Source organism: Hesperophylax consimilis, chromosome 11 (assembly GCF_061612785.1).
Source record: "Hesperophylax consimilis isolate HC1 chromosome 11, BYU_Hcon_1.0, whole genome shotgun sequence".
In the NCBI taxonomy this organism is placed as follows: domain Eukaryota; kingdom Metazoa; phylum Arthropoda; class Insecta; order Trichoptera; family Limnephilidae; genus Hesperophylax; species Hesperophylax consimilis.
In genome coordinates, this window is record NC_142846.1 from 25,546,999 (window position 1) to 25,570,879 (window position 23,881).

The window sequence follows — 23,881 nt, forward strand, 5'->3', positions numbered from 1 at the left end:
AAAGGTCTCGTTCTAAAAGAATCGTGGAAATTATTTGCTCAGTACAGCATCACATGGGGTATGGGGCTGCCACATCTCTATTGATATTATCAACATAAACCATGAAGGTTTTGAAAGTTATGTAAATCATTGTGGTTTTCATTTTTAGAATATGTTTAAATATATATATATATATTTTTTTTTTCTTTATCCATGACTAGGAACATGCTCGTATTACAGTAGATAGTCGAAATTTGTTAACATTCTTAAATAAAAATAATGATTGTAGCTACGTATGAAACCAATATAACTTTACTTGTTGAATGAATGGAAATATGGATTAGATACTGAAAACTTTTAGAGTTAAATGACAAAATGAGTTATATGGCAAATTAGGTGACCGGATAAATCATCACAATGATAATTCATCACATCTTTAAAAAATTATATAAAGTCATGGAAAGTGATGAAACGAAAACTTTATTAACTGGATTAAGTAGGTTAGGTTAGGTTAAAAAGAATTTTAGATTTTTAGAACTAGTAGACTGGTTACATGCTGTGAATACTAAAATATTGTCACACAGTCCGTGATTGCGGAAGCGAACTGAATATTACGTTTGACACGATGCAAAGCATCTCATGTGAGATATTGAGAATGAGGATAGATTTTATAAATAACTAGCGCATACCCATGAGAAATCAATATTCGTAGGATTTTTGAAGCTACACTTATTTATAAACACAAATATTTGTCAAAGGGTCGATCAGATAAAATGAATGCACATAATTGCAAATATATGATTTGATATTTTCACGACCAAAAGTATCAGTGATTTATTTTTGGGGTATTAGGCCTTGTTGCGCTGTATTCTTCTTTCAGTATCACAGTGTTCATAATCAGGGCAGATGTGTGATACACATCTGGACACTATAATGCTGACCGAAACGTTGGCTAAAGGAGGCAGCGCAACACGGCATAATACCCCAAAAATAAATTACTTTAAAACCGTTAGTAAACATGAAAAATTACGACTTCTGTACAATATTTAATAAAAAAATACACCTTCCAAATAGGTATATATAGATTATATAAATAAAAATGTAAATGTTCGTTTGTTCAAAATCTTATATCTCCCAAAGTTCTTCACTGATTGCTTTGAAATTTGACACAACGTTGAATTAGAATACGCGTGTGTTTTTGTATACATTTATTATAAAGATATCACCCGTGACAGTTAAAAAACATTTTTTTTTAAACAGCGCCATCTGTTGGACTTAAAAGCAACACCCACTATTGTTTCTATATCTGCACGGACAGACTGAGCCACAGCAACGCGTGGCGGGGTACAGCTAGTTATTATAAGTTAATTTAAATAAAATAATTTTACTACCTACTTTTTTGAAAGTGTGAATTGTTCCCACAATCAGTTACAATTTTTAACACGACACTTAAATTCAAAGCAAACCCAAGTTGTAGAGTTTATTGAACCGGAGTTGCATGAATGAATGTGGAGATTTGGGTGAATTCAATATCAATCACAGCTTTGTCATATCACTGTGCTGTCTATTTATACCATTGGGTTTATTTACGGAGCGAGAGTTATTTTAAGCCACTTTATAATCGATACTTGGGTTACGATCATCTTCGCAGACTTTTATTCTAGGCTATATGATTCTTATTAAATTTTTGATTGAATGAACCATTTCTTATAAATCAGTGTAGATACAAAAAATTGTTAGTTGGTGAAGATAAAATAATTTATTGGATGTCTCAATGACGAGCCGTTCATTATTGATAAATTTATATATATATATTATATATTATTTTTTTTTAAGTTAAGAGATTTTTGTTTTTTTTTTTAATAATAATATATTAAGTAATATAGTGAGATGTCATCGTCATTCTAATTCGCTAAATTATTTAAGGTAGTGAAGTTTATTTTATTTTTGAATTTATTATAGTCCAGTTCTAACCTTATCTCTGTCGTTAGTTGATTAAACCACACCACTCCAGTGTACGTGTAATAGTGTTGTGCAAAACTGGTGTGCAATAATGGAGTGCATAAGCGACCCACTGTATTTTTCCTACTTCTTATATAGATCTTTGTGGATTTGAAGCAGTGTATTTTTGTATATGTATTTTTTAGTGGTGGGACTTGAAATTCTTGGAAAAGTTGTGAGGTTTAAGTTTGTGAGGTAGTCTGATGGTTTTTTTATTAAAATTTTTATTAACAGCCTTTGAGTGATTTCCAGCAGTAAAAGTGATGATTTTTATGCTCCCCCCATGCAACGATACCATACTGTATTATTGAATGCGCTAGAGCGTAGTAAATATTTTTAAGAATTTTTAAGTTAAGTATATTTCTTATACTAATAAATATGTTAATGAGTTTTCTTAATCTATTAACGATATTGTTTATGTGAGTTTTCCACTTAAGGTTACTATCTATTATTACACCTAAATATTTCATTTCATTTTTATTAGCTATGCATAAACAGTCATTATTTTGGCAAATATTAATAATATAGTTCAAACTTATGTAAGTATGTTTAGCAATAGGGTAAAGGTTTCAAAGTTATTGGCGAAGCTTCTACAATGGAAGAGGTCACAATAAAAATATGCTTGTTAAATAATGTAGTCCCTAATCTCAACCAAGGTAGTCAACCTAGTCAATCTTAAAAGATAACCTTGTCAAACTTGAATAGATAAGCTGTCCATTGATATTGGTATCTCGATTATTTAAAAATCTCTGTAAATGTACTGAACACGGTGTTCATATTTTGAGTATTCTTTCGCAATACATTTATCTATTTGATTAAATTATTTTAGGGGGCTGGGCTGCCGCTTGGCGTACACCAATGTTTGTATTACAAATCCATTCATTTGGTTTTCATCAGTCTGTTTGATTCCAAGATTGATGAAATTTTGCCCACTTGATCGTCAAAACAAGAGGAAGTTTATTGTGTACACAATATTTCAAAAAAACTCAGCTAGTATACAAATATTTTTTTAACAGTCAGTTGATGGTAGTCTGCCGGCAGTAATGGATGTAGCATCCTTTTAATGCAATGTTTTTTTCTCGTTTATGCATAATATTTTAAATGAATATTGACAAAACTCATGCCGGCCTTATTACTTATTATTAGTTTCTTATGCGTCGGTTCTGCGTTGGTATAGTTAAGCCCGATTTACAAGTAGTTATATAATTTATGATAACAATGTGCTAAATAAGTCAGGCTTGTCACTATTCCGACCTTACGCGCCGCGTAATATTTACACTGTAATTATAAGTAAGGGGTTAAAATTATATTGAGTGTCCAGCACCGGAGCACGCGGAATTTTCTAGTACTATAAAAGAAATGGACTCACGGAGAAGGTTGTGGGATGTCCCCCTCGGACACCAGGAACAGGTTGACGTTATGCGGCTCCTCAACGATGGACCGCTTCCTGAGCTGCTCGGGCTCGGGCGAGGGGTGCATGATCCAGTAAGTGTAATTCCTTTCGGCCAAACAGCTGGTGGCCGGCGGCTGGATAAAGCCGAGGGGCAGAGTGAACACTATCCACGCTGAAAGGGATGCAAGAAGGAGCAACTTTCCTTTTTGCCATCTGGGAACAAAACAAATTCTTTGTGTATTTACTAGCACTTTTATTTTACAAAATATCTCACATTTCAGTCTCTGTCGTAGCTATTTAGTATGATCAATCGATAAAGGATTTATCGATAATGTCGATAACTTGTCATCGTTCCCAAGCACGAATGCAGATCGCTAACGTACAAACAACAGATCACTAGAAATTAAGAACACTTAGTCGTTTTGAACTGTTATTTGTTCGTTTGCGATCTGCAGTCATGCCCGGGAATAATGACAAGTTATCGAGAATATTGATTAAAACTTTGTCGATCGACCATGCTAGATACCCTGGCACATATTTCTTGCTTCTTCCAGATTAATATATATGTCGTCTCAATGAAAATTATTTCCTCAGGGCCTATGTCATATTTGAGGATGCCGTGAGTAGGGTATTTTTAAAGAAAGTGTACTGGGAGTTTTTCATGAACTATCTAATTACATTGGACTCCAGTTTGTTGGAATAATATGGACTCCGACATTTATGTTCCCCCCTTATTTATTATCCCCTTGGTTTCTAATATTAGACAGCTAATGCCGTCTACGGGTAACCTAATAGACTACTACGAGTGCTGCCTATGGGTGAGTTCTTACATTAATATCAAGGATATCACAAATAGGAAGGAGAGGAAGTTCTGGGAAGGGAAGGTTCGACGGGTGGGTAGAAATTTAGTGGTCAGGCTTATTAATCCATCCCTCCAATGCGGTATAAGGCGATGGTTCGAGAGAGTCCTGATCGAGAGGACGAAGGGTCTCCCTCAACCAGTCATTCCCGATCCGGCCTCGCCACGCAGTTGATGGGCAGATGCACCCACCGCAAGACCTGAATCTCAAACCAAACCTCAAGGATAAATGCAGCAGACTGACAATGTACTAATTTATGCCCTTCAATTAGTACCTTCCTGGCTTAGTACCTACCAATTAATTAAATTAGTACCTACAAATTCGAGTTAATGGAACTAGAGTTACAATCACTCACAGACAAAGACAACCGAAATCAGTATGTTTGATGTTTCCAATGTATGTATATACCGTTTCCATTGTAATGTCCAAACATAAAATACATTTGGAATCTAACTCAAAACAATGTTAATTGTGTGAGTTAGTTTTGTTTACATGAGCGTAATTTGTAATTTATAATTAATATTTGTCAAAGAATCTGGTTTCTAAAGAATGACTCATTTTAATCCCTTACGAATATCCTATCCAGGGTTGGGGAATTACAATGAATGTTTAAACTAAGGTTTCTTAAGAGTAACTCATTTGAAATATCTGTACCATCTTAAACTGCGAAGCAGAAATTTATTTTTAAAGGAGGTGTTTTCGAATATCACCTCTCTTCGAAAAAATAACCAATATTGAAAATAAAAATTCTATATGCACGTGTTTCACGAATTTTGTGACACATTTGAAATAATAATAATGATATGTTTTTTTTATTTAATTCCTTATGCAATCCAAAAACTTTATTGTATTAAAGAAAATACATTATATAATGTTTTGAAACATATTATTAGATTATCTAGATTGCGTTTAGTTCGGGTTGAATCTTGCGATCATACATAAAGATAGATAGAAGTGGATAGGGTCCCATTAGCTCAGTGGTAGAGCGGTGCCCCGGCAAGGCAAGGGTCCTAGATGTGACCGTATCCTTTTCTGATTTTTCTGTTTCAGATATTCGTTTAGTAATCGCTAATATTGTCTTCAATAATTAATTAATATTCACTTTAATAATCGGCAAAGAACACTATGTAATAAAAATATCACAGTAAAATAAACGCCTGGGTTAAACGCACTAAAATTGAAAAACTAACATCAAGCAAATAAAAATAGGACAAGAGTAAATAAAATCATATAAATAAGTCATCTCAATGCATAACCGCAGTTTGGTATTGGCTTTAACGCCGAAACAGCTGTCACAATAATAAAAACTTTAACACGCGTAGAACTTAAAAATAACAGTATTTGTCTTGATTTACTTAAAAATAATATATATTAAATATAGTTCTTTGAATTAAACACAATAACAATAAGTGTATACTTTAGAATATATTAGGATTATGCTACTTCTTTTTCTTCCCCTTTTTCGATATTTTGTTTTGTCATGAAACCATTGAAAACACCATTTTGAATACGTTTTTAATTTCATACCTGTCAGCCAAGCTACCCCAAAAAGGCGCAGATAGGAACTCCACGAAGGGCCTTGTCCCAATGAGAAGACCGCACTGGCCGGCGTTCATCCCCATCTGCTTGAAGTAAACCCCCATCAGGGGGAAGAGCGACCCGAAGGCGGAGTAGAAGAAGAAATAGAATGTCTTGACAGTTAGGAGCTCCTGGTCCACGGCGCCGAACAGAAGCTCGATGACGTCGGAGCGACCCCTGATCTTGTGTGTGGCCTCTTTGGGTTGAGGATACCTGAAAAATAGAAAGTTTGCTGTGATGAGATGAAATTCATTTTGGGAGGCGGATATTGGATAACTACTTCCTCTGCCGTAGGTCACTCCAAATAGTTGGCTCTGTTTGGTCACTTAGGAGGGATATCCTAAGTGACCATTGGGTGAAGTTTAAGGGAGGGAGGCAGGTTGAGGAAGATCCTTTGCCCTCTTTAGCCGGACCCTCTCGACCCAACGCCCTCCACCGCAGTGGGAGGGTTGCATGCATGTGGGCACTCTGACTCCTAGATTTTTATCCAGTCTTCATACCTTTTTACATCCCAGAATCTCATCTCATCCGTTTCCTTAAAAGATCCTCCACACAGCACCATAACGTAGAAATTATTTTCATCGGGTCCTCCGGTGTGGAGCTAATGCATAAACATTATTATTTTTCTTCTCTTTAAATGCACGTTACATAAAAATTCCATTTTTCTTTAAATTATTTTTTTTCTCATACTAAAATATTTTTCCATATAAGAATATTTATTTTCCAATCCAAACAAGTCAACTTTTTTTACCTAAAAACTATCTTTTGAAAAAGGTTATTTGTAATATCTACTTCTAAAATCATGTAGAATCTTTACCCCGGGACACCCGGTATAATGTGACTTCAGGTGGGGAACCGACAAGTAAAGGAAAGGGAATTTTGAAACATAGTGAGAAAAAACCTATTTTTGCACTAAAAATGGCTTTGAAGAGCGCACTCTATTCCACAATGGGCCGATTGTTTTGGAAACGTTATGCTTGAACTGTGAAAGATGTGTGTATGATTTTGAAGAGGATTTCAAGTCACCGTGCCACAAAACTACCTTTCTGTACCTTGTCACTTTCTGTTTTACAAAAATTGTGTGGTAGATACCACATCGAGCTATAAGTTGATTGCGCAATTAAATTAAGTATCTAAACCAATTCAAAATCAAATTGTTGCTCACCGTCCCATGAAAACCCCAATTTAATTATACGTTTACTCGGGCGACTTGCTCGAAACAAACAATTCAATTTAAATCAAATTTCAAAATAAATTGACTCTTCACTCGAACGTAATTAATTGCGTCAATTTACTTTCGAATTTACCTAAAGGGAAAGCGTTAGGCACAAAGTTGAGTTTGATGGAAAATAAAATATATCAATGTGTTTTTGGTGTCTACCGCTTTTAACAAAAAATAAGCAATCTTAATTAAAGAAAATTGAGTTTAATCAGATTTTGGAAATGTTGACACCAATCTTGGTTTTAATTTACTCTGGGTATTCTATTAAATACAATATAGTATATAAACTGTAAAGCAGAAAATTTTATCTCTCAGGCAACTAAAAACTCTCGACCTGTGAATTCGGGTCGCAAGAAATTTAATCAGTTTATTTTAAACCACTACGGTTTTTCGCTCAGAACCACAGAGTTTGGAATACATAGAGCTGCCCATAAGGCGAGGGGAACAAACAAACGAGGAACGTTCTAATCCTGTGTAGAAAAGTCCCTCAATAGACTGCGCTTTCTCGAACCCTCGTTGTGTCAAAAATTTTGTTACGTGGTTTGTATCCAGCTCGATGATCCCCGAATTTCATGTTAAGGCAAGTCTATCTCTTCTGACGTCAGTGCTTAGAACGTATTTTCTATTAGGAGTTTTGTACGGAGTTTGAAATGCCAATTTACCAGTAAAAATTAATGCAAGATGTAGTTGTAGGTAGTCCTGTTGGTTCCATATTATTCAAGTATACGATAAAGATAAAACGGAGTGATAACCTTTATGGTAAAAAATGCTCCGAGTATGTGTTGAGTGTTGTGTCGTCCTATTTAAAATATTTAACTTCATTTCTTACCTGTCATTTGTTTTAAATCTATTATGCATCATTTCCATCAATATCTGTGTCTCATTTTACCTTAAGTAATCTACATAAAAATTACATTTGTATCATTTATCTATGCTTTAAAAACAGAAAGCGTCAACTCATATTTTCAACGAATTTTGCATTATTGTCAAATAATTGCTTAAAGTTATCACAGTCTATTTCTAAAAGGCCCTACGACATCATCTTACCTTTGTTGCTGGTTCATCTGATGCATTTATAAACAATTAGTAAATATTAAGTAATATAACATAGGTGTTATTATTCGAGTTATATTTATGCACCTACAAACTCTTGTGAGAAATCCCCCTTGTTTTGGATGACGAAAGAAGTTAACAAAGGAGCTCGACTTATGTCCGACTCCAAACCTCCAAGGATACATTTTATTATTATCATATTACATATGTGGTACATTTGTTAATTATTACGACTATAGCAAGTTCTTGTGATAAAATTAGGTCAACTCCTCCCAAGATATCTGATTTTTTGTCCACTTTCCTTGACCTATTTTCGCGAGAAGAAATAATCCAAGTACGCAGAAAATAAATATGATTTTACTTCAAAACATTCGGCAATTTTTCTGGAGAAAAGTAACCACATCAGATTTTGTAATCTCTTTCGAAGCAATTGTTTGAAAAAAAAAATTTCCCGACTCCCTTAAATTCCTCCTTACAATTAAGCCTAAGACACATTACGCCATACCCACCAAAGCTTATTTGGGAGTGGCCTATGCAGATTGTATGTTGAGGTGTCTCACTACACTATAAGCTTCCTCAGGAGAAGGGGTCAGATCAATTGGGGAACTGCCGCAGAATATCATTTCTTTATATGTGATCTGACACCTTGGCAGATGACAGCCGCGTTGTCACGGCGCTCCCTAAATTGATGAAACCCGCTCCCTTGCCTCATTTTCAAATATCTCCTCGCTAGCAGATCACGGCGTATCACCATCGCCACGCCCACACTTATAACATATCAGCTAACATGTCTGTACGGGATTGTACGGCGAGCGATATTGTGTTAAATAAAATTCTTTGATGCGTACAGCGTAATTTGTCTCAACCCTTAGGCGAAATTATTAGGCCTTGAAAGCCGAAACTGCTGTAACAATAGCAAAAACCATAAAATACTTGCAAAACTTAATAATTTAAGTGGAGTTCTACGAATTAAACACAAAAACAATAAATGAATTAATCTAAGTTAAGAAGGTATGCCGTGAAGCTGTGTTAATGAATTAAATTATCTGTATTACGATTTATACGGCAGAGCAAAAAAACTCTTTGGCTCACAGTCGGCAAATAATTTAATTTGAGTATTTGCACAGAATTCCTGAGTATATATTGGAAAGTTCCTACTCATAGTATTACCATTAAGAATTGAAACTTTACTTAAAATGGATTTAGCGTTATCTGGTAACGAGAGGTACTTCCCAACCTTCCTCCACCGACCCCTTTGACTCACCCCCCCCCCACTCCTTTCAGTCTCAGAACATTATTTCTTAAGCGGGATGCTAACTTCTACTATTTTCGTTTTTTGTTTTTGTTTCAACCCTTTCTTCTTACGACTAAAAAAATCTACGCGTCTTATCACTAACATATTCGTTTGGAATTGAAAAAAGCAGATTCAAGGCATGATTCATCGTTTAATAATGCGAATCATCTGGGGAATTTAATATGTTCTAGATAAATAGCTCGCTCATGATAATATTCAGCATTTTTCAAAATACTTTTGCGAAGCCAGTTGTTAGGCGAAATAAGCGATGGTTTTATAAGATAAAATGGGCACTTATAGTGGTCTGCTGGTACAACAGTTGAATTGTTTAAAAAAACAACGAAATTTCTAAAAAAGTTAATTATCTTCCGTACTTCTACCATCACGAAGAATCACCTCCCGAAGTTTGTGCACTTAACCCCCAGACACCCTTTAGGTATAATTAAAGAGCGGAAAAATACAAGGAAAAAATTACGTGTGCATTAAATGCACCAAACTTCACGAAAATTGCAAGAAATGTGCTGAATTCACAAAAATAATTAAGAGTTATGTTGTTTTTAAATTGATTATTATGTTAATTTGTGTAAGCTATTTCAATAAGTTGTTTATCGATATAAAAAAGCAGTAGGTAAACAGAACAGTAAAATAAAAAATAAAAACAATTCTAAAAACTGGAATTTAAATTATACCTTACTTGGTTATCAAAAAAACAGTGAACTAAGTTTTTTTTCCGAGACGAAATAATATTCTTTGTCAGTAAACATGTCTTTGAAAATTTAAAACTTCGAGTGATATAGAGCGACGAAGGGAGAATCCATCAGATCATCAATTACACTTTTAATTTTAAGTACGCAAATTTTTTTTTTCAAATTCAGTTTTGATTGAAAAACGGTGAAAAATGCATAAAATTTAAAAACAATACCCTGCCCGATTTTCATATTTGAAATTATCGCTAATTTATTAAAATCAATTTTATTAGTAGCGTCCCCTCATGAGTTTTTTGGAGACACACTTGGCATTTTGGCAAAAAAAAATTTAGAACATGTTACATATTTTCAAAAAAAATATTTGTGGTTCGCCATACTTAAACTACACCTTACCCTAAATTTAAATTAACAGTCGTCTTTTTACATTAGCTCCACACGGGAGGTCCCTAGGAAAAAAATCCTCTCAGGGCCTGTCATATTTGGAGATGCTGTAGGGAGGGTCTTTGAAGGGAAGGAAAGAAAGTTCTGGGAAGGGAAAGGTATGAGGGGTGGGTAGGAATCTGGGGGTCAATGTTTCCAGGAGTGACGTATGAATCCATCCCTTCCACTGCGGATCAAGGCGATGAGTTGAGAGAGAGTCCTGCTGGAGAGGTCAAAAGGTTCAATTAAACATACCTCCCGATCTGAGCCGTAGTGGGTAAACGCATCCTCCGCCAAGACCTAGCCAAACCTCACCCCATCAACCCGGGCAACCCTGTTAAATCACCAAACGTAGCGAACCACTCGGGGTGACATATTACAGGGGTGTTTGTTATGTAATAATTGTTTCCCGTGGCGGCGGTTCCCTATTTCTTCAATGCGACGATGAGGAAATAAAGTTCGAAATTTGTTACATACACAGTGTCCTGAAACTCGTATTACTAGCGGAAAATTGGTGATACATAGATAGTAAAAAAAATTAAAAACGGTATGAGTTTTTATTTTTTTTAACTTCTTTCCGGCAGTTAAATGGTTAAAAAAAACTTTTGGATTTGGATGTACTCTACGACGCATTTGAAAAAACATAAACACCTGACATTAAACCCCTAGTGATTGTTTTTTTCCAATTTGACGGAAAACGATGCCTAAAAACAATAAAGTTATACCACAAAATAGACTCCAAATGGAATGTGGATTCATCATTTTCCCGCTTGTACTACGAGTTTCCGGACACCGTTTATGTTTTTTATAAAAACATGAAGTTATAATTTAATCCAAATATTTATTATATTACTAATTAGTTTCAACCTGAAATAAACATCTCAAAACTGTAAATTTAAAAAATGTTACTCAATTATTTATAACATCTTACAGCAAAATTGCAACTTCAAACATTTTGGAATATTATATCAAATCTGACCTAGATGTAATAAATATTCTAAAATTAGCTTATGATTATAACGACGTTACCTGTCATTTGAAATTTGTGACTTTAGAGATACGAAAACCCATAGAGACAGCATAAATCTATTAAATTTGCAGTAAAATTTGAAAAGAACTGGTCGATTGAAAATTGATATGTCAAATCAATTTGAATTAACTGACATGTAACATTTCGATTCAGACAAGTTCTGAGTCCGGTTATATCCTAGTTATGTAACATTATATATTTATAAAAGGCTGAACTTCATCATTAAAATTTGCAAGAAATAATTCTGTAAAGTAATTATCAAACCTTTGCGAAACTTCATTTAGTAATTAAAAGAGATCATCAAATATTTTTCTTTTCGTTAAATAAAATTTTTTAAGCAACAAATTTGATATTAAACCAATTTTCTTTACATAAATCCATTCATATAAATATAAAATAATCATCGAAAACCGTTCAAGAAAATGCTTGTCCTTGATTTGGCTTAACTTAAGTACGTGACTAGGTACCAAACCCTTTACTTAAAAATATGAAAGATTAATTAAACAATTTAATGTATTTAGGAGCGTGAAAATGTTAAAATTCCTTGACACCTTCATGCAATTTCTGTCATTTTGAATTTGGTGCTAAGACTTTTGCGGGAACTCGTTTTTTCAGGCGTCACATATAGATATCAGGAAAAGTTGTAGAAAATATTAAAATATTTTTCAAAAAAGTTTTAATGCTGCTTACTTGATAAATTGCTTATTTTAATGTTTTAACGGTATTCAGAATCTATCGTGAATCATAACATACGGCTATTGGTAATCGTATATAAAAGCGTTTAATATTGTAAATTTACTAACCTTGTAGGGTCCACTTCTCCTGCAGCTTCAGGGTCTACCATAGGCCTTATCGAAGGTCCTGGTGGAGGCCTTTGCTGGCCCCCATACCCCCCGTACTCGTCCATCTCAGATCCACCTTGCTGCATCTTTAATCCCTCAAATCAGGCCCTAAAACACCCCGCCAAATCTCACGCGAAATCCGCAAGTGATATTACACAATGTCCGTCAAATCTACCGCATTTATTATTATTTAACTCTAAAATCTTACGTATGAAAGATGAGTTATTAATGCGTTTATCACTTCTGCGGGAAGTGTTGTGTGCAGAGTTGATGATTCGGTACTCTAATACATCGGATCGATTCAAGCGGCTGGGAGAAAATTGGATCAATAAGTCTAGGGAAATGCGCGTGCGCCGAAAGCGACATCTAGTTCGGCTTCGCGGAAACACACGAAGCTTGCCGATCGGGAAACGAGGAAAATAGCCGGGAAAATAAGGCTGTTTGATTTGTAAGTCAATTCTTATTTGGACATCGGTATTATTTTCCGCGATACAAAGTGACATGCGAAAAGTAATTTTATTAAGAGGTTTTCTATATATATATTAGGGTGTCCCAAAAAAATTAAAGTTGTTATTTTTTAACGCATACCCTCTAATGACAAAACACTTGCTCGCTGGTGTCTTAATGTACAAGTACTGACATCTTTCGATGCAAGTCGGCACGGGTTGCAGTTGTTTAATCAAAATAATATTTATTATATAAGTTATTGGGATCAAATTAAATAAAATAAGAGGGTATGCATATTTAAATTCATGAAAAAAAATTCTTGATTATGTCCTGGGACACCCTAATATATATATATATATAAATCTTATCGTAATTGTAATAATTTGACACACCTTTCTTAGGTATATTCTGTAGAAGTTATGCTCTTCAATGATTGCTCGAGTTCATTTATAAAAATATTATTTCTAGTAAGATATTTAGAATCAAATTATTGGGATTCTTTTGCACTTAACACTAGAGTTTTTTTTAATTTTTCGTTGCCTAATTACGATAATTCAAAAATGTTGATATTGTTGTATAAGTTCAAATGTTGTTATTGTTGTATTAGTTAAAATTTGGTATTGTTGTATTAGATAAAATGTTGGTATGGTTGTATTAGTTAACATGTTGGTATTGTAGTATTAGTTAAAATGTTGGTATTGTTCTATTAGTTAAAATGTTGGTATTGTTGCATTAGTTAAATGTTGGTATTGTTGTGTTAGTTAAATGCTGGTATTGTTGTATTAGTTAATACGTTGGTATTGTTGTATTAGTTAAAATTACCTTCAACGTGTAATAATTATGCAGGGTTCAAATAATTATGGATTTTTCATTTTAAGTGACCACGGCGGCATTAACTGAATTATAATTCAAATATGAACAATAAACGCCAACTTATTATATGAATACATTTATCACTATAAACTCGATCCCAACTCTTGATCCGACCATTTGCTGGCAATTCTACCTACCTATCAATTGATTTAGTTTATAAATAAGCTTTTAAAAAATTTCAAAATAAGGAGCATCAAATTTAACTGCTGCTATATCTTAAGAAAGATCCAAAATTATTTTTACTTAAATTCTCTGGTGAGATATCAACAATCATGGTAAGAACTTTTCAGTAAAACGTTTAAACGTCACATGATTGCCCCTGTCTGTACAGTGTCTATGTCCCCACGACTATCTACCAACTCCTTAAATTAAATATACCATTCCTAAGAGAAAGTCCAGTTATATTCAATTTTCCAATTATTTCCTAAATCCTGTATCTAAATTTCGATACAGGATTTGATAATGTTAATTAAGTGTTTAACTCAAGTGACCTACCAGGTAAGTATTGTACTGTATATTGTCTCCATAAATAGTTAGGCAATAACATAGATCACTGTAGAAATGTATTATAAGTATGTACAGCGCCCTTGAGGTGATTTTGCACAAAAACGGCGCTATACAAGTCATCCAATTATTATTATTATCATACAAACCTTTTATTCTTCCTCTCACCATTTTCTACCTGTTTCATAAATTTCCGAATTTATGAGCGCCACTGGAATTCAAACACTTTGTAAATTTAATTTTCAATGAAATGAGTAATAAATAAAATAAAAAAGATTCATTATAAAATATTAGTTTCAATTTTTATTAAAAAATCATTTTACAATCATATATTTATTTACCTATTAAGTATGCGTATTTTAAATTCACAGTATTTATATTTACAAGTGTATTGATATGATAATTCTATTTAAATTAAGGTTTTTAGGCCTTTGACACATTTATAATTATATTTGCCAGTCACTTTAATGTCAAATTAACAATTATGCTTTGTTGGTCAGAAGGAACTTTTTAAAGGTTCTAAATTATTATCAGAAAGTAAAATGCAATTTATTGATCGTTAAATGCATTAGCAATTTTTTTTTTAATTAATTGGGTTGAAAATTTTACAATTACTTGCAGAGGTTTTTTATGTTGTTATGTACAAACTTTATTTTTATTTAACATTTAACAATCTTCTCACTTTTATGGTTGTGATTTTTACATACTCCATTAAGGGGTACTAAAAATAATTCACAATCAGCTCTCTCATAGATGGCGCTAATTTAATCATTTTAGGAAAAATACTGCTTGCAAGTTATGCTTCAAAATAATCAGATGAATTATTTATCTACCCCCGTATATACACAATATGAATAAGAATAAATAGTTGTGTCTAGTGTCCTTATACAAAGGCATACAAATACAATAGTGTGCCAAACAGCGCTCTGGAGGTGATTTTACACAAAAAACAGCGCTATATAAAATGCCCAATTATTATAATTATTATTTTATCGGTGATTCAATCCAAGAATGTATCGGTATGCCTTTCTTGAAAGAATTGAGTTTGTATACGGATAAAACTATTAATTTTATTGGCAAATAAATAATTCATCTTATTATTTTGAAGCATAACTTGCATTAAGTGTTTTTTCCTAATATACTTAAATTAGCGCCATCTACAAAAGAGCAGATTTATTCCCTTAAAGTAATAATATTTGCCTTATGCGTATAATAATAATAATATTTTTCTATCTATCTCACATAAACCTAAAAAGCACCTTAGATTTTTCGTATATGAAATTGACATCGAAACATTTTTTTTTCAAGTATTTATTCAATTGTAATTTTTGGAATGTTTTTTTATTGGAAATTAACAAAAAAAAACGCCCCTTCAAAAGGTAGTCCAATAATTTAAGCTTCTCAGATACTAAAATGCATTTTTTATCTACGCTTTGGTTTCCAGGGTATAATTTGATTGGCTACATAATTATGAGCAAGATTACTATAAGGATTTTAAACACATTTCTAATCGAGTTCAAATTGCAAGATTAAATTTTAACGAACATCAAATTAAAAAGGAAGAAGTTACGAAAAAGTTAAGCGGACAAAAAATAAACGGGAAGACATAAATTTATTTTATCTGTTATATTTATTTTTTGTGTTTTTTGGCTTAGCCTCAGTTTTTTTTCAACCATGATAAAATGTCTTCGTGGCCTGACTAGTGTCATAAGTCTCCTTAAATTAAAATACTACTAAATAATGTAATGTTTAAAATTAAATTATATAAATAAAAACACAGTTTTATTAATGTTATAAAATTAACAACAGAATAATTAAATTAATAAAACATCCAAAAAAGGATGGATTTATTTAGAGTTTAAAAAATGTACCTAAACAACAACAAAAAACTCCCAAAGCTGAGAAGAAGAAGATGAACTCCCAAAACTGAGAAGAAAATCATCCCATTTAAAAAAAACGGATTTTATTTAACTTTTCTAAAAAATATCACTTTAGTTATACTTATTGAAATTGTTAAGATGTGATGCGAATATTAATTAAAAATAAGAATAACTGTAATTTTTTTTTAAAGTTCGCAAGACATTATTTTTATCAAATTATTCAAACCCTGTTTGCCTTGTATATTGTATTAATTATATGCAAACCAATTTATTTTAAATATATATATTATGTATGGCATGAGAAATTACTGCATGAATTTAACATAAGTTCTTACTGGAAACATCTTAATATTATGTAGGAACAAACGCATATTGCTAAAGCAGAGTATTAACATTTAAACGTTTAATAAATTGATGTTAATTTAACATATAGGTTTTATTGTATTGGTTGAATTAGGAATTAATTACCATTTTCCGATTTCAAATCGTACTTCATTTTTTAAAACTGTATTAATCATTCTCAATTTATTTATTCTGAAATACAGTATCATATTTCGAGCTGTTTTTAAAATTAAAATCCTTGCTTACTAAAAAATAAATCTAAAAAAAAAAACAAATTTACGTATACCATACTTACGTATTTCAAAAAATCTCGCAGACTTTTTATGCTATTATTATTATAAATGTATATTATATAAATAATTTAAGTTATTTGATGATATATTTTAAGATTTCTACGCCAAATTATAAATTTATGTATTTGAAAAATCAAGGATGTCGAATTAAAAACAAAACTCTGTTAGATATAATTGACATTTTCGAATTCAACAATAACTTCTAAGTATGCTGAAATTCTATACATAGGTATGTGAATATAAAAAAATGACTCATTTTAACTGACTATTTCTATAAATATTCAAAAAGCTCTGTTAAGTATCTGGTTTAGCTGTCAATATTTTCACGTAACAAACTGATCGTAAACAAATGTTGATATGTCAATGAATTTTACAACTTTTTAGAACTTATATATCTTTTCCTCGTAACTCCGCACTAGACACTTTCACCCCCACAGAATATGTATTGCATCAAAGGTCAATATGAAGTATTCACACAGGTCCAGACTTCTTGGGGGCGGGTTCCCTTTCCTTCTCCCATTTTGAAACTATTGCTAAAGGATAGCAGAGGAACGCGGAGAATGTGTAAAGTCCTCCAGCGATGTAGAACGATGCGTCATAGCTGCCCGTGTAGTCCATGCATACGCCTGAAATCAGAAAATAATTTATTATTTTTAATTATTGAAGACAATATTAGCTTCTTAAACGAGAAATAAATTGAAAAAGAAAAAGATCCGGTCGCATCTAGGACTTGAACCCAGGACCCTCTCCTTACCGGGGCGCTGCTATATCAACTGAGCTAATGGTACCCTATCCCATATATAAAATAAATAAAATATGTATTTATCCAAGACACTGTCTAGATGGCATTTAGTTAGAGTTGAATCTTGCGATCGTACATAAAGATGGCAGTCAATAAAAATGTGCGGTGAGAAAATTAAGAATGTTGGCAGTTCTTATTCGAAGTATTATACAGTTAAATATGACCGAAGGAGATAGGCTCCCATTATCTTAGTTGATAGAGCGGCACCCCAGCAAGACAAGTGATGGAATTCTAAAGAGATAGCTTTTCCCCTCGTTCGTTTTTCACTGAAAAGTTAAGAAAAAATATTTATTGTTACCCGCAATAGGCGCTCCAATAATAGCTGCAAATCCTTGGAACATCATAAGAAGACCAAAAGCATTGGTCAGTTTCTCCAATCCCATCATCTCTACAACAATGATGGACCTCAGGGACGCGAAACAAGCTGGAAAGGTAAAACATTGACAACTTGTAATTTACCAATGTAGGTACACAATTCATCCGACCAAAAATTTTAAATAATACACCATGTGCATAAAATTTATACTTTGGACGTTTGGTACACTCACCAATTGATAATCCAAAAATAACGCAATATGTGAACTGGTATCCAGCAGCATAGCTCACTCCGCTGAACATTGTTGCTAATCCACCAATAGTGATGGCAAAGTTATTGATCCACAGGGCATTTACTCCTTCAATTGATGACAAGACTCCGCACAGTACCCTACCGACTGTGTTAGCGATGCCAATCACACTCACCAGCCACAAAGCCTGACTTTCTGGCATGCCTTCACTCATGGCCCTCTTGGTCACGTAAATAATCGGGGCAAAGAATCCCATCATGGAAAACAATCCACTCAGAGCAAGCAGCATGAATGACGGGGACTTCAAAAGGCTGAAATCTAACATGGTGACCAGAGTCCTTTTGACAGCTTCTGGGCAAAGTGTGCACGAAGAGTTTTCCTCTTCAGCCACATCTTCCACAGTTGGCAAATGTGTAACGGACATGTGGTACCCAATAGATGTATGACTTTGATACTGGGGAATTTTCTTTAAGCTACCACCGAAGAAGATATCTTCACGGTACATGGGGCGAGATACTTTGGGAGCTTCTCCTGTCAGAGTTCCTCTTCTGCTGCGATTATGTTCCTTGGGATAACGTCCTGTCAGAGTGTGTCTCCTTTCTCCGTTGCTGCTATCCTCGTTTACTAATACGGTTATTTTCTGACCATCGGTGATCAATGGAGCTAGATTCTCATTCATGGAATCGTCGACGGTTTCATCTTTCTCGTTGACCGGATCGGGAAGGTTCTTCGAAGGTTTGGAGTGGCCATTAGAAACGTGAGATTTTATTACAGCAGAATTGGCTGAAGATCTTCTCATTTCCAGATCTGTTAAGCTTTTTTTAAATATTTCAGCAGCTGTAGGGTAGGTTGGGTTCGGAGCCACTCCCATCCATGTATGTGGAGTACTTTTGTTTTGCATTTCTATTGGGAACAAGAAACCTTGATCTAGTTTCTTTCCCATCAGCTTTTCCATTTCTTCCTTAGTATCCTTGACACTTTCGTGGGTAGATGAATTGGGCAGTGTTACTTTTGTTGGTTTCAGTGGCCTGAACATAGTTCCGAACAAGATGCAGTTCAAGATCAAACCTGAAATCAAAAAAAAATATTTTTAAATCGTGTTTTTGAAACGATCACTTAAATAATCATGTGTCAGGAATTATTTATTTATATATATATATATATATACGCCTAAAAAGGCTTTTACATAAAAGTGATACATGATGCAGTGTACATAGGAGAATATATGTATTATACAGGATTATGCTAAAGTTATTATATTTTTATGTTTACCTGCAAGAATAAGAATGGTTCCTCTCCATCCAAATTGCTTGATGAGCTCGGAAGTGATAGGAGCAAACAAGAAGGTTCCCACTCCGGAGCCACACATGGAAATACCAGTGGCCAGCGCCCTCCATCTCTCGAAATAGAAGCCAACTGTGATGACAGCCGGAATGTAGATCATTGATAATCCGATCCCTGCAAACAAACAACAGCGTGATTACACTATTTGACACTTTTTTTTTTCATCATAATTACGGAATGTAACTATCTCGGAATGGGATTTGGCCTCCACTCCAATTTGACTAGTCTTTTGTCTGCAGTCCTCGGACCTTTTCTCCTTCATTAATCTCCTTCTGTCAGTTTGCCTCTTCCTTGATTTGTCTCTGGGCCGAGTCCCCAGAAGAACTTACTTTAAGATTTTAAATGTCCTTGCTTCTGGCATTTTTTTCTCATAGCCAGCTCATCGTAGTTTTTTGGTCCTGCAGAATCTCATAATGGTTTGACAAATCTATTTATTGAAAAGCTGGGAACTCCACAAAATTTAATCGAGATCACTTTGAATCTACCAATAATGGTGAAGAATTTATTCTAAAGTTTACAAAATTAAAATTAAAAAATTGTTATTATTACCGCCCAAGACTCCGAAGACAAGATAGAGATATGCCAAGGAATTGGCAAAATAGGAAAGTCCAAAGGCAATAGAGCTCACGATAGCTCCCATCATGGTGACGCTTCGGAAGCCATATCGGTTGGCAAGGGCACTCACAAAGGGTCCTGCCAACAGATAAAATCCTGAGAGCAAGGAACTCACAAATGCCACCTTGGCTTCAGACACCTAAAATCAAACAATATCTAGATTAATAAATCAGTATTGACTTAGACGAAAGATTCCAGGAAATTTCAAGAATTATTCAACGGCAGAGAAAAGTAATTAATGTAACAAACTATTTTCATATATTTGCCAATAAATTGTTTTTTTTTGAAGTGAAACTTCTTTAGGCGCGTAATGAATTTTCTGGGACGGAGTAAAACCGAGTCAGGATCGACACGAAAATGCGGGTACCCCCACCACCGCTCACCGTTCACTGTCCCTCTCTCACCATATGCGCTTGTTGAGGTGGGGGAGCCGCTCACGAACGTTCTCTCCCGACACGGGACAACAATCGATGCAGTTTTTGCACGATTCATTAAGGATTTAAGTGCTCATGTATATATCTCGCACTTTAGTTACCATAACCCAATTATCACGACATTAGGAAATGATATTCATGAAATTGACAATGAAAATGGCACATGATTGGTAAATTGTCATTGTAATTTCTTTGTAATTTTTAATTGTAATATTGTTATTTATGTAATATTGTATACTTGTGAATAAATTGAAAATTTTTGGAACTATACATTAATCGAACGTCATTCATCTATAAGAAAATATTAGAAAAAGCAAATCCATGCTTCGTCGTTGAATTATTTAACCTCTAATTTTCAAACTAACCTAAGAGAGAAAATAGAGATGATGAAATGAAAATAGAGAGAGAGGAATACTAGAAGTTTCACTTCTGTCTTGCGTAGGCTTGACACACCCACTTTTTTACACATAAATTGAGAACAATTTGATGAGTGCAAGAATAAAAGTGTCCGGATCGAATGAACTGGATGGAATATACATTTTTGATGGATGAAACTATTATTTCGTTATTGTAGATATACAAGTAATGAACGGTTAGTCCAATTTAATTGGTTTTCTTAATTAATCTGTCATTAATCGATGTTTTACTATCGGCCATCAATAAAAACACAGCTGTAAAACGATTTGGTAAGAATGAGAAAAGATGTGTTGTTTTCCGTTTTCTCTAATTTCTTACTCATTTGCTAGAATCGATTATTACCCATTATTACCAAAACAAACATTATTTTGTTATTCCGCAAAGAAAATAATACAAAATAAAGAGGAAAGATTGAAATCAGATAATACTAATAGAACGAAACATGAAACAGAACAAGACAGAGAAAAATAAAAAGATAAAGTTCACAACCAGTAATTGAACCCAGGATCTCTTGTCTTATCGGGACAGGCGTCATTAATCACTCGACCATTTATATTCTTTTTAATTATATATGTAATACATTGAAATACAAAACAAGTTAAAATGAAAAAGTTGTTCCTGATTTCCACATTAGATTTCGAATTCAGTTTTATAAAATTTCTTTGGCACTTTTAACGACATGTTCGTTAATCAGGGATTTTTTTAAAGCTTATTTAATGTTACTTAATTCTAATTTTTTTAAAATTTTTATGAATATTTAAAAAATATCCTCAGGATAATTTGTTCGCTTTTGGGAACAACTCAAAAGGCCTCATGGGAATGGTTGTGTCTTCCTTATTCTCGTGATTAGAAATATGATCTAAACGGCGTTAGAGAGAGATAACGCTAAGTATTCATATCTAGAAGTTAACCAACAAAAAAATGCACACCTCTATGAAATCAAAAGTTCCGACCGCAATTTGAGAAAGTTATATGAAAAATCGAATTATTTTTCATGAAATGAAAAGAATTAGGTTAATGTATATAATAGTATATTTATCTTTTATTATTTATATAATAATATTTTTATTATTTATATAATAATATATTAATATTTATAATTCATATAATAATATGTTTATGTTTATAATTTATGAAATAACACTCAGCACGGGTAAAGCCCACATTATCAAATCATGTTTTAAAATAATATATATTATTTATTATGAAAAATAATATTTAAACATTCTAGTAAATTGTGTGTTTTCAATCACTAATCACTAATTTTAGTTCAGTTTTTACACGAAAAACGCAATGTGAGACAATTTTAAAACTGTTTTGTTAGTATTAAATTTTTATTTATTTTAAAACAAATATTTTTTATTCCAAATAATACAATTTGAAAGCATGTTGTATCACTTTTCAAAAATAACTTTTGGTTTTCGAATATGTTCAGATTTATTTATTTGGGTTTTATTGCAAAATGGAAACACTCTGATCTCATGACAAAATACGGCAGAGGCCTGAAGGGTTGAAAAAATAAAATAAATCGTTGCAGATATTGCTAACAAACGGTGAAGAAATGCAATATTAAGTTAGTACGGTATGATAGCTGATCAGAAGCATACTTGGAGAGACCGCATATACACCTTTAGTATTAATTAACAAATTAACACAAGTGTTACTGTGGTGAAAGAGTTAGAGTACCTACCGAATAAGAACAAATTTTGAACTAGAGTTTACCTGGAAAGATAAGGCAATCGGCGTCAAGAGAAGTCCGCAGGAGTAGACGATTCCGTCCACCAACATGTTGCAGAGGAAGGAAGCACCTACCACAACCCAACCCCAGCCTCCATCTGGCGGCACAATCTGGAAACAAAACAAAATGTTTTAGTACAGACGCAAACTTTTTTTTTCAATTAGTGATTGATACAAGATCGTTTGGCTTATTGGAGTTTCCAGAGACAAAGAGTTGTTTTTTACAAAATAATAATTATTGAAATAAAACAATAATAACTTTATTGAAGAAGAAGATAATACCAATAAATCTAAAAAACACAGAAAAATAAAAAAGGTAACGGTCTCAACTGGAAATGGAACCCATGAACTCTGTTTTACCGGGACAACGCCTCTAACCACTCGGCCATTGGGATCTAATTATTTCTCGTCATTTTTATCGATCTCATATTTAATCAATATATTACACTACTTTCTCAGGTGTCTCCGAATTCTTCCACCATCCACTACTATACACCACAATGTTACTGTTAAAAAACTATATTACATCGACTATAATTCTACTTCGTACCTCATTACGGTACAGAGAATTCCTGGGACGTCTTTGACTTTTTTTACTATTTAAACCGCTCTTTAAACACTTCTGGCACTAATAAGAACAAACCCTGCAGCGATATCGTTTGACTACTTTTCGAGTTTTGCGAGCCCAAACATACGCATTTTGAATTTTTATATATTAAGATTGACGGGTGTATTAAAATAAAAATTGGAAAATCACTTTAGTTTATAACCACGAATTTATTCCAATCGACCAGTTTTGCTTAACACAACCACTATCAGTTTACAAATTAAACTAATCACAGAGAGTGTGACAAAACATAAAAAAGAATAAAGAAAAAGTTTGTCACACTCTATACGTATATATAGTGTTTTCCAATAAGAGGTGTTATTTTGAATAGCCCGCTATTTCGGTAGATGTTACTTTTGAAGCTGTCATTTTTAATTTATATACATAATAAAATAAAAGAAGTGATAAGTGGCCTATCTCTAATTATAATCACATTATCTTGTACCTAAGTAAACATTGCACTTTAAGGTACCATCATAAAAATGTATTGTCATTTTTCTTAATCCTTAATCACAAATCAATCTTGATTTGCTGCCGATTGCTTACCGACTAATTGACACAAAATATTTGTAGATAGGTTTATTTACCTATCAGTAGTTACTACCCGGCTTCGTTGGAGTTACAATATACACAATCGTAGA

At 33.3% G+C, this 23,881-nt stretch overlaps 2 protein-coding genes across 2 annotated transcripts in view; both read right to left on the minus strand.

Moving 5' to 3' along the window:
* The window catches only part of jef (major facilitator superfamily domain-containing protein 6 jef), a 38,149-nt gene extending 25,500 nt beyond the window's left edge, over positions 1-12,649 (minus strand). Inside the window, exons 1-3 of the mRNA XM_089637112.1 lie at positions 12,341-12,649; positions 5,761-6,024; positions 3,350-3,586 (exon numbers count right to left, since the gene is read on the minus strand). Coding sequence (XP_089493238.1) covers positions 3,350-3,586; positions 5,761-6,024; positions 12,341-12,465 — 626 coding nt within the window. The 5' untranslated portion in view covers positions 12,466-12,649. The remainder of the gene's footprint in view (positions 1-3,349; positions 3,587-5,760; positions 6,025-12,340) is intronic.
* A 1,896-nt stretch (positions 12,650-14,545) lies between these two features.
* The window catches only part of LOC149419969 (monocarboxylate transporter 12-like), an 85,484-nt gene continuing 76,148 nt past the window's right edge, over positions 14,546-23,881 (minus strand). Inside the window, exons 3-8 of the mRNA XM_089637397.1 lie at positions 22,619-22,744; positions 19,980-20,184; positions 19,359-19,544; positions 18,069-19,154; positions 17,819-17,944; positions 14,546-17,344 (exon numbers count right to left, since the gene is read on the minus strand). Coding sequence (XP_089493523.1) covers positions 17,190-17,344; positions 17,819-17,944; positions 18,069-19,154; positions 19,359-19,544; positions 19,980-20,184; positions 22,619-22,744 — 1,884 coding nt within the window. The 3' untranslated portion in view covers positions 14,546-17,189. The remainder of the gene's footprint in view (positions 17,345-17,818; positions 17,945-18,068; positions 19,155-19,358; positions 19,545-19,979; positions 20,185-22,618; positions 22,745-23,881) is intronic.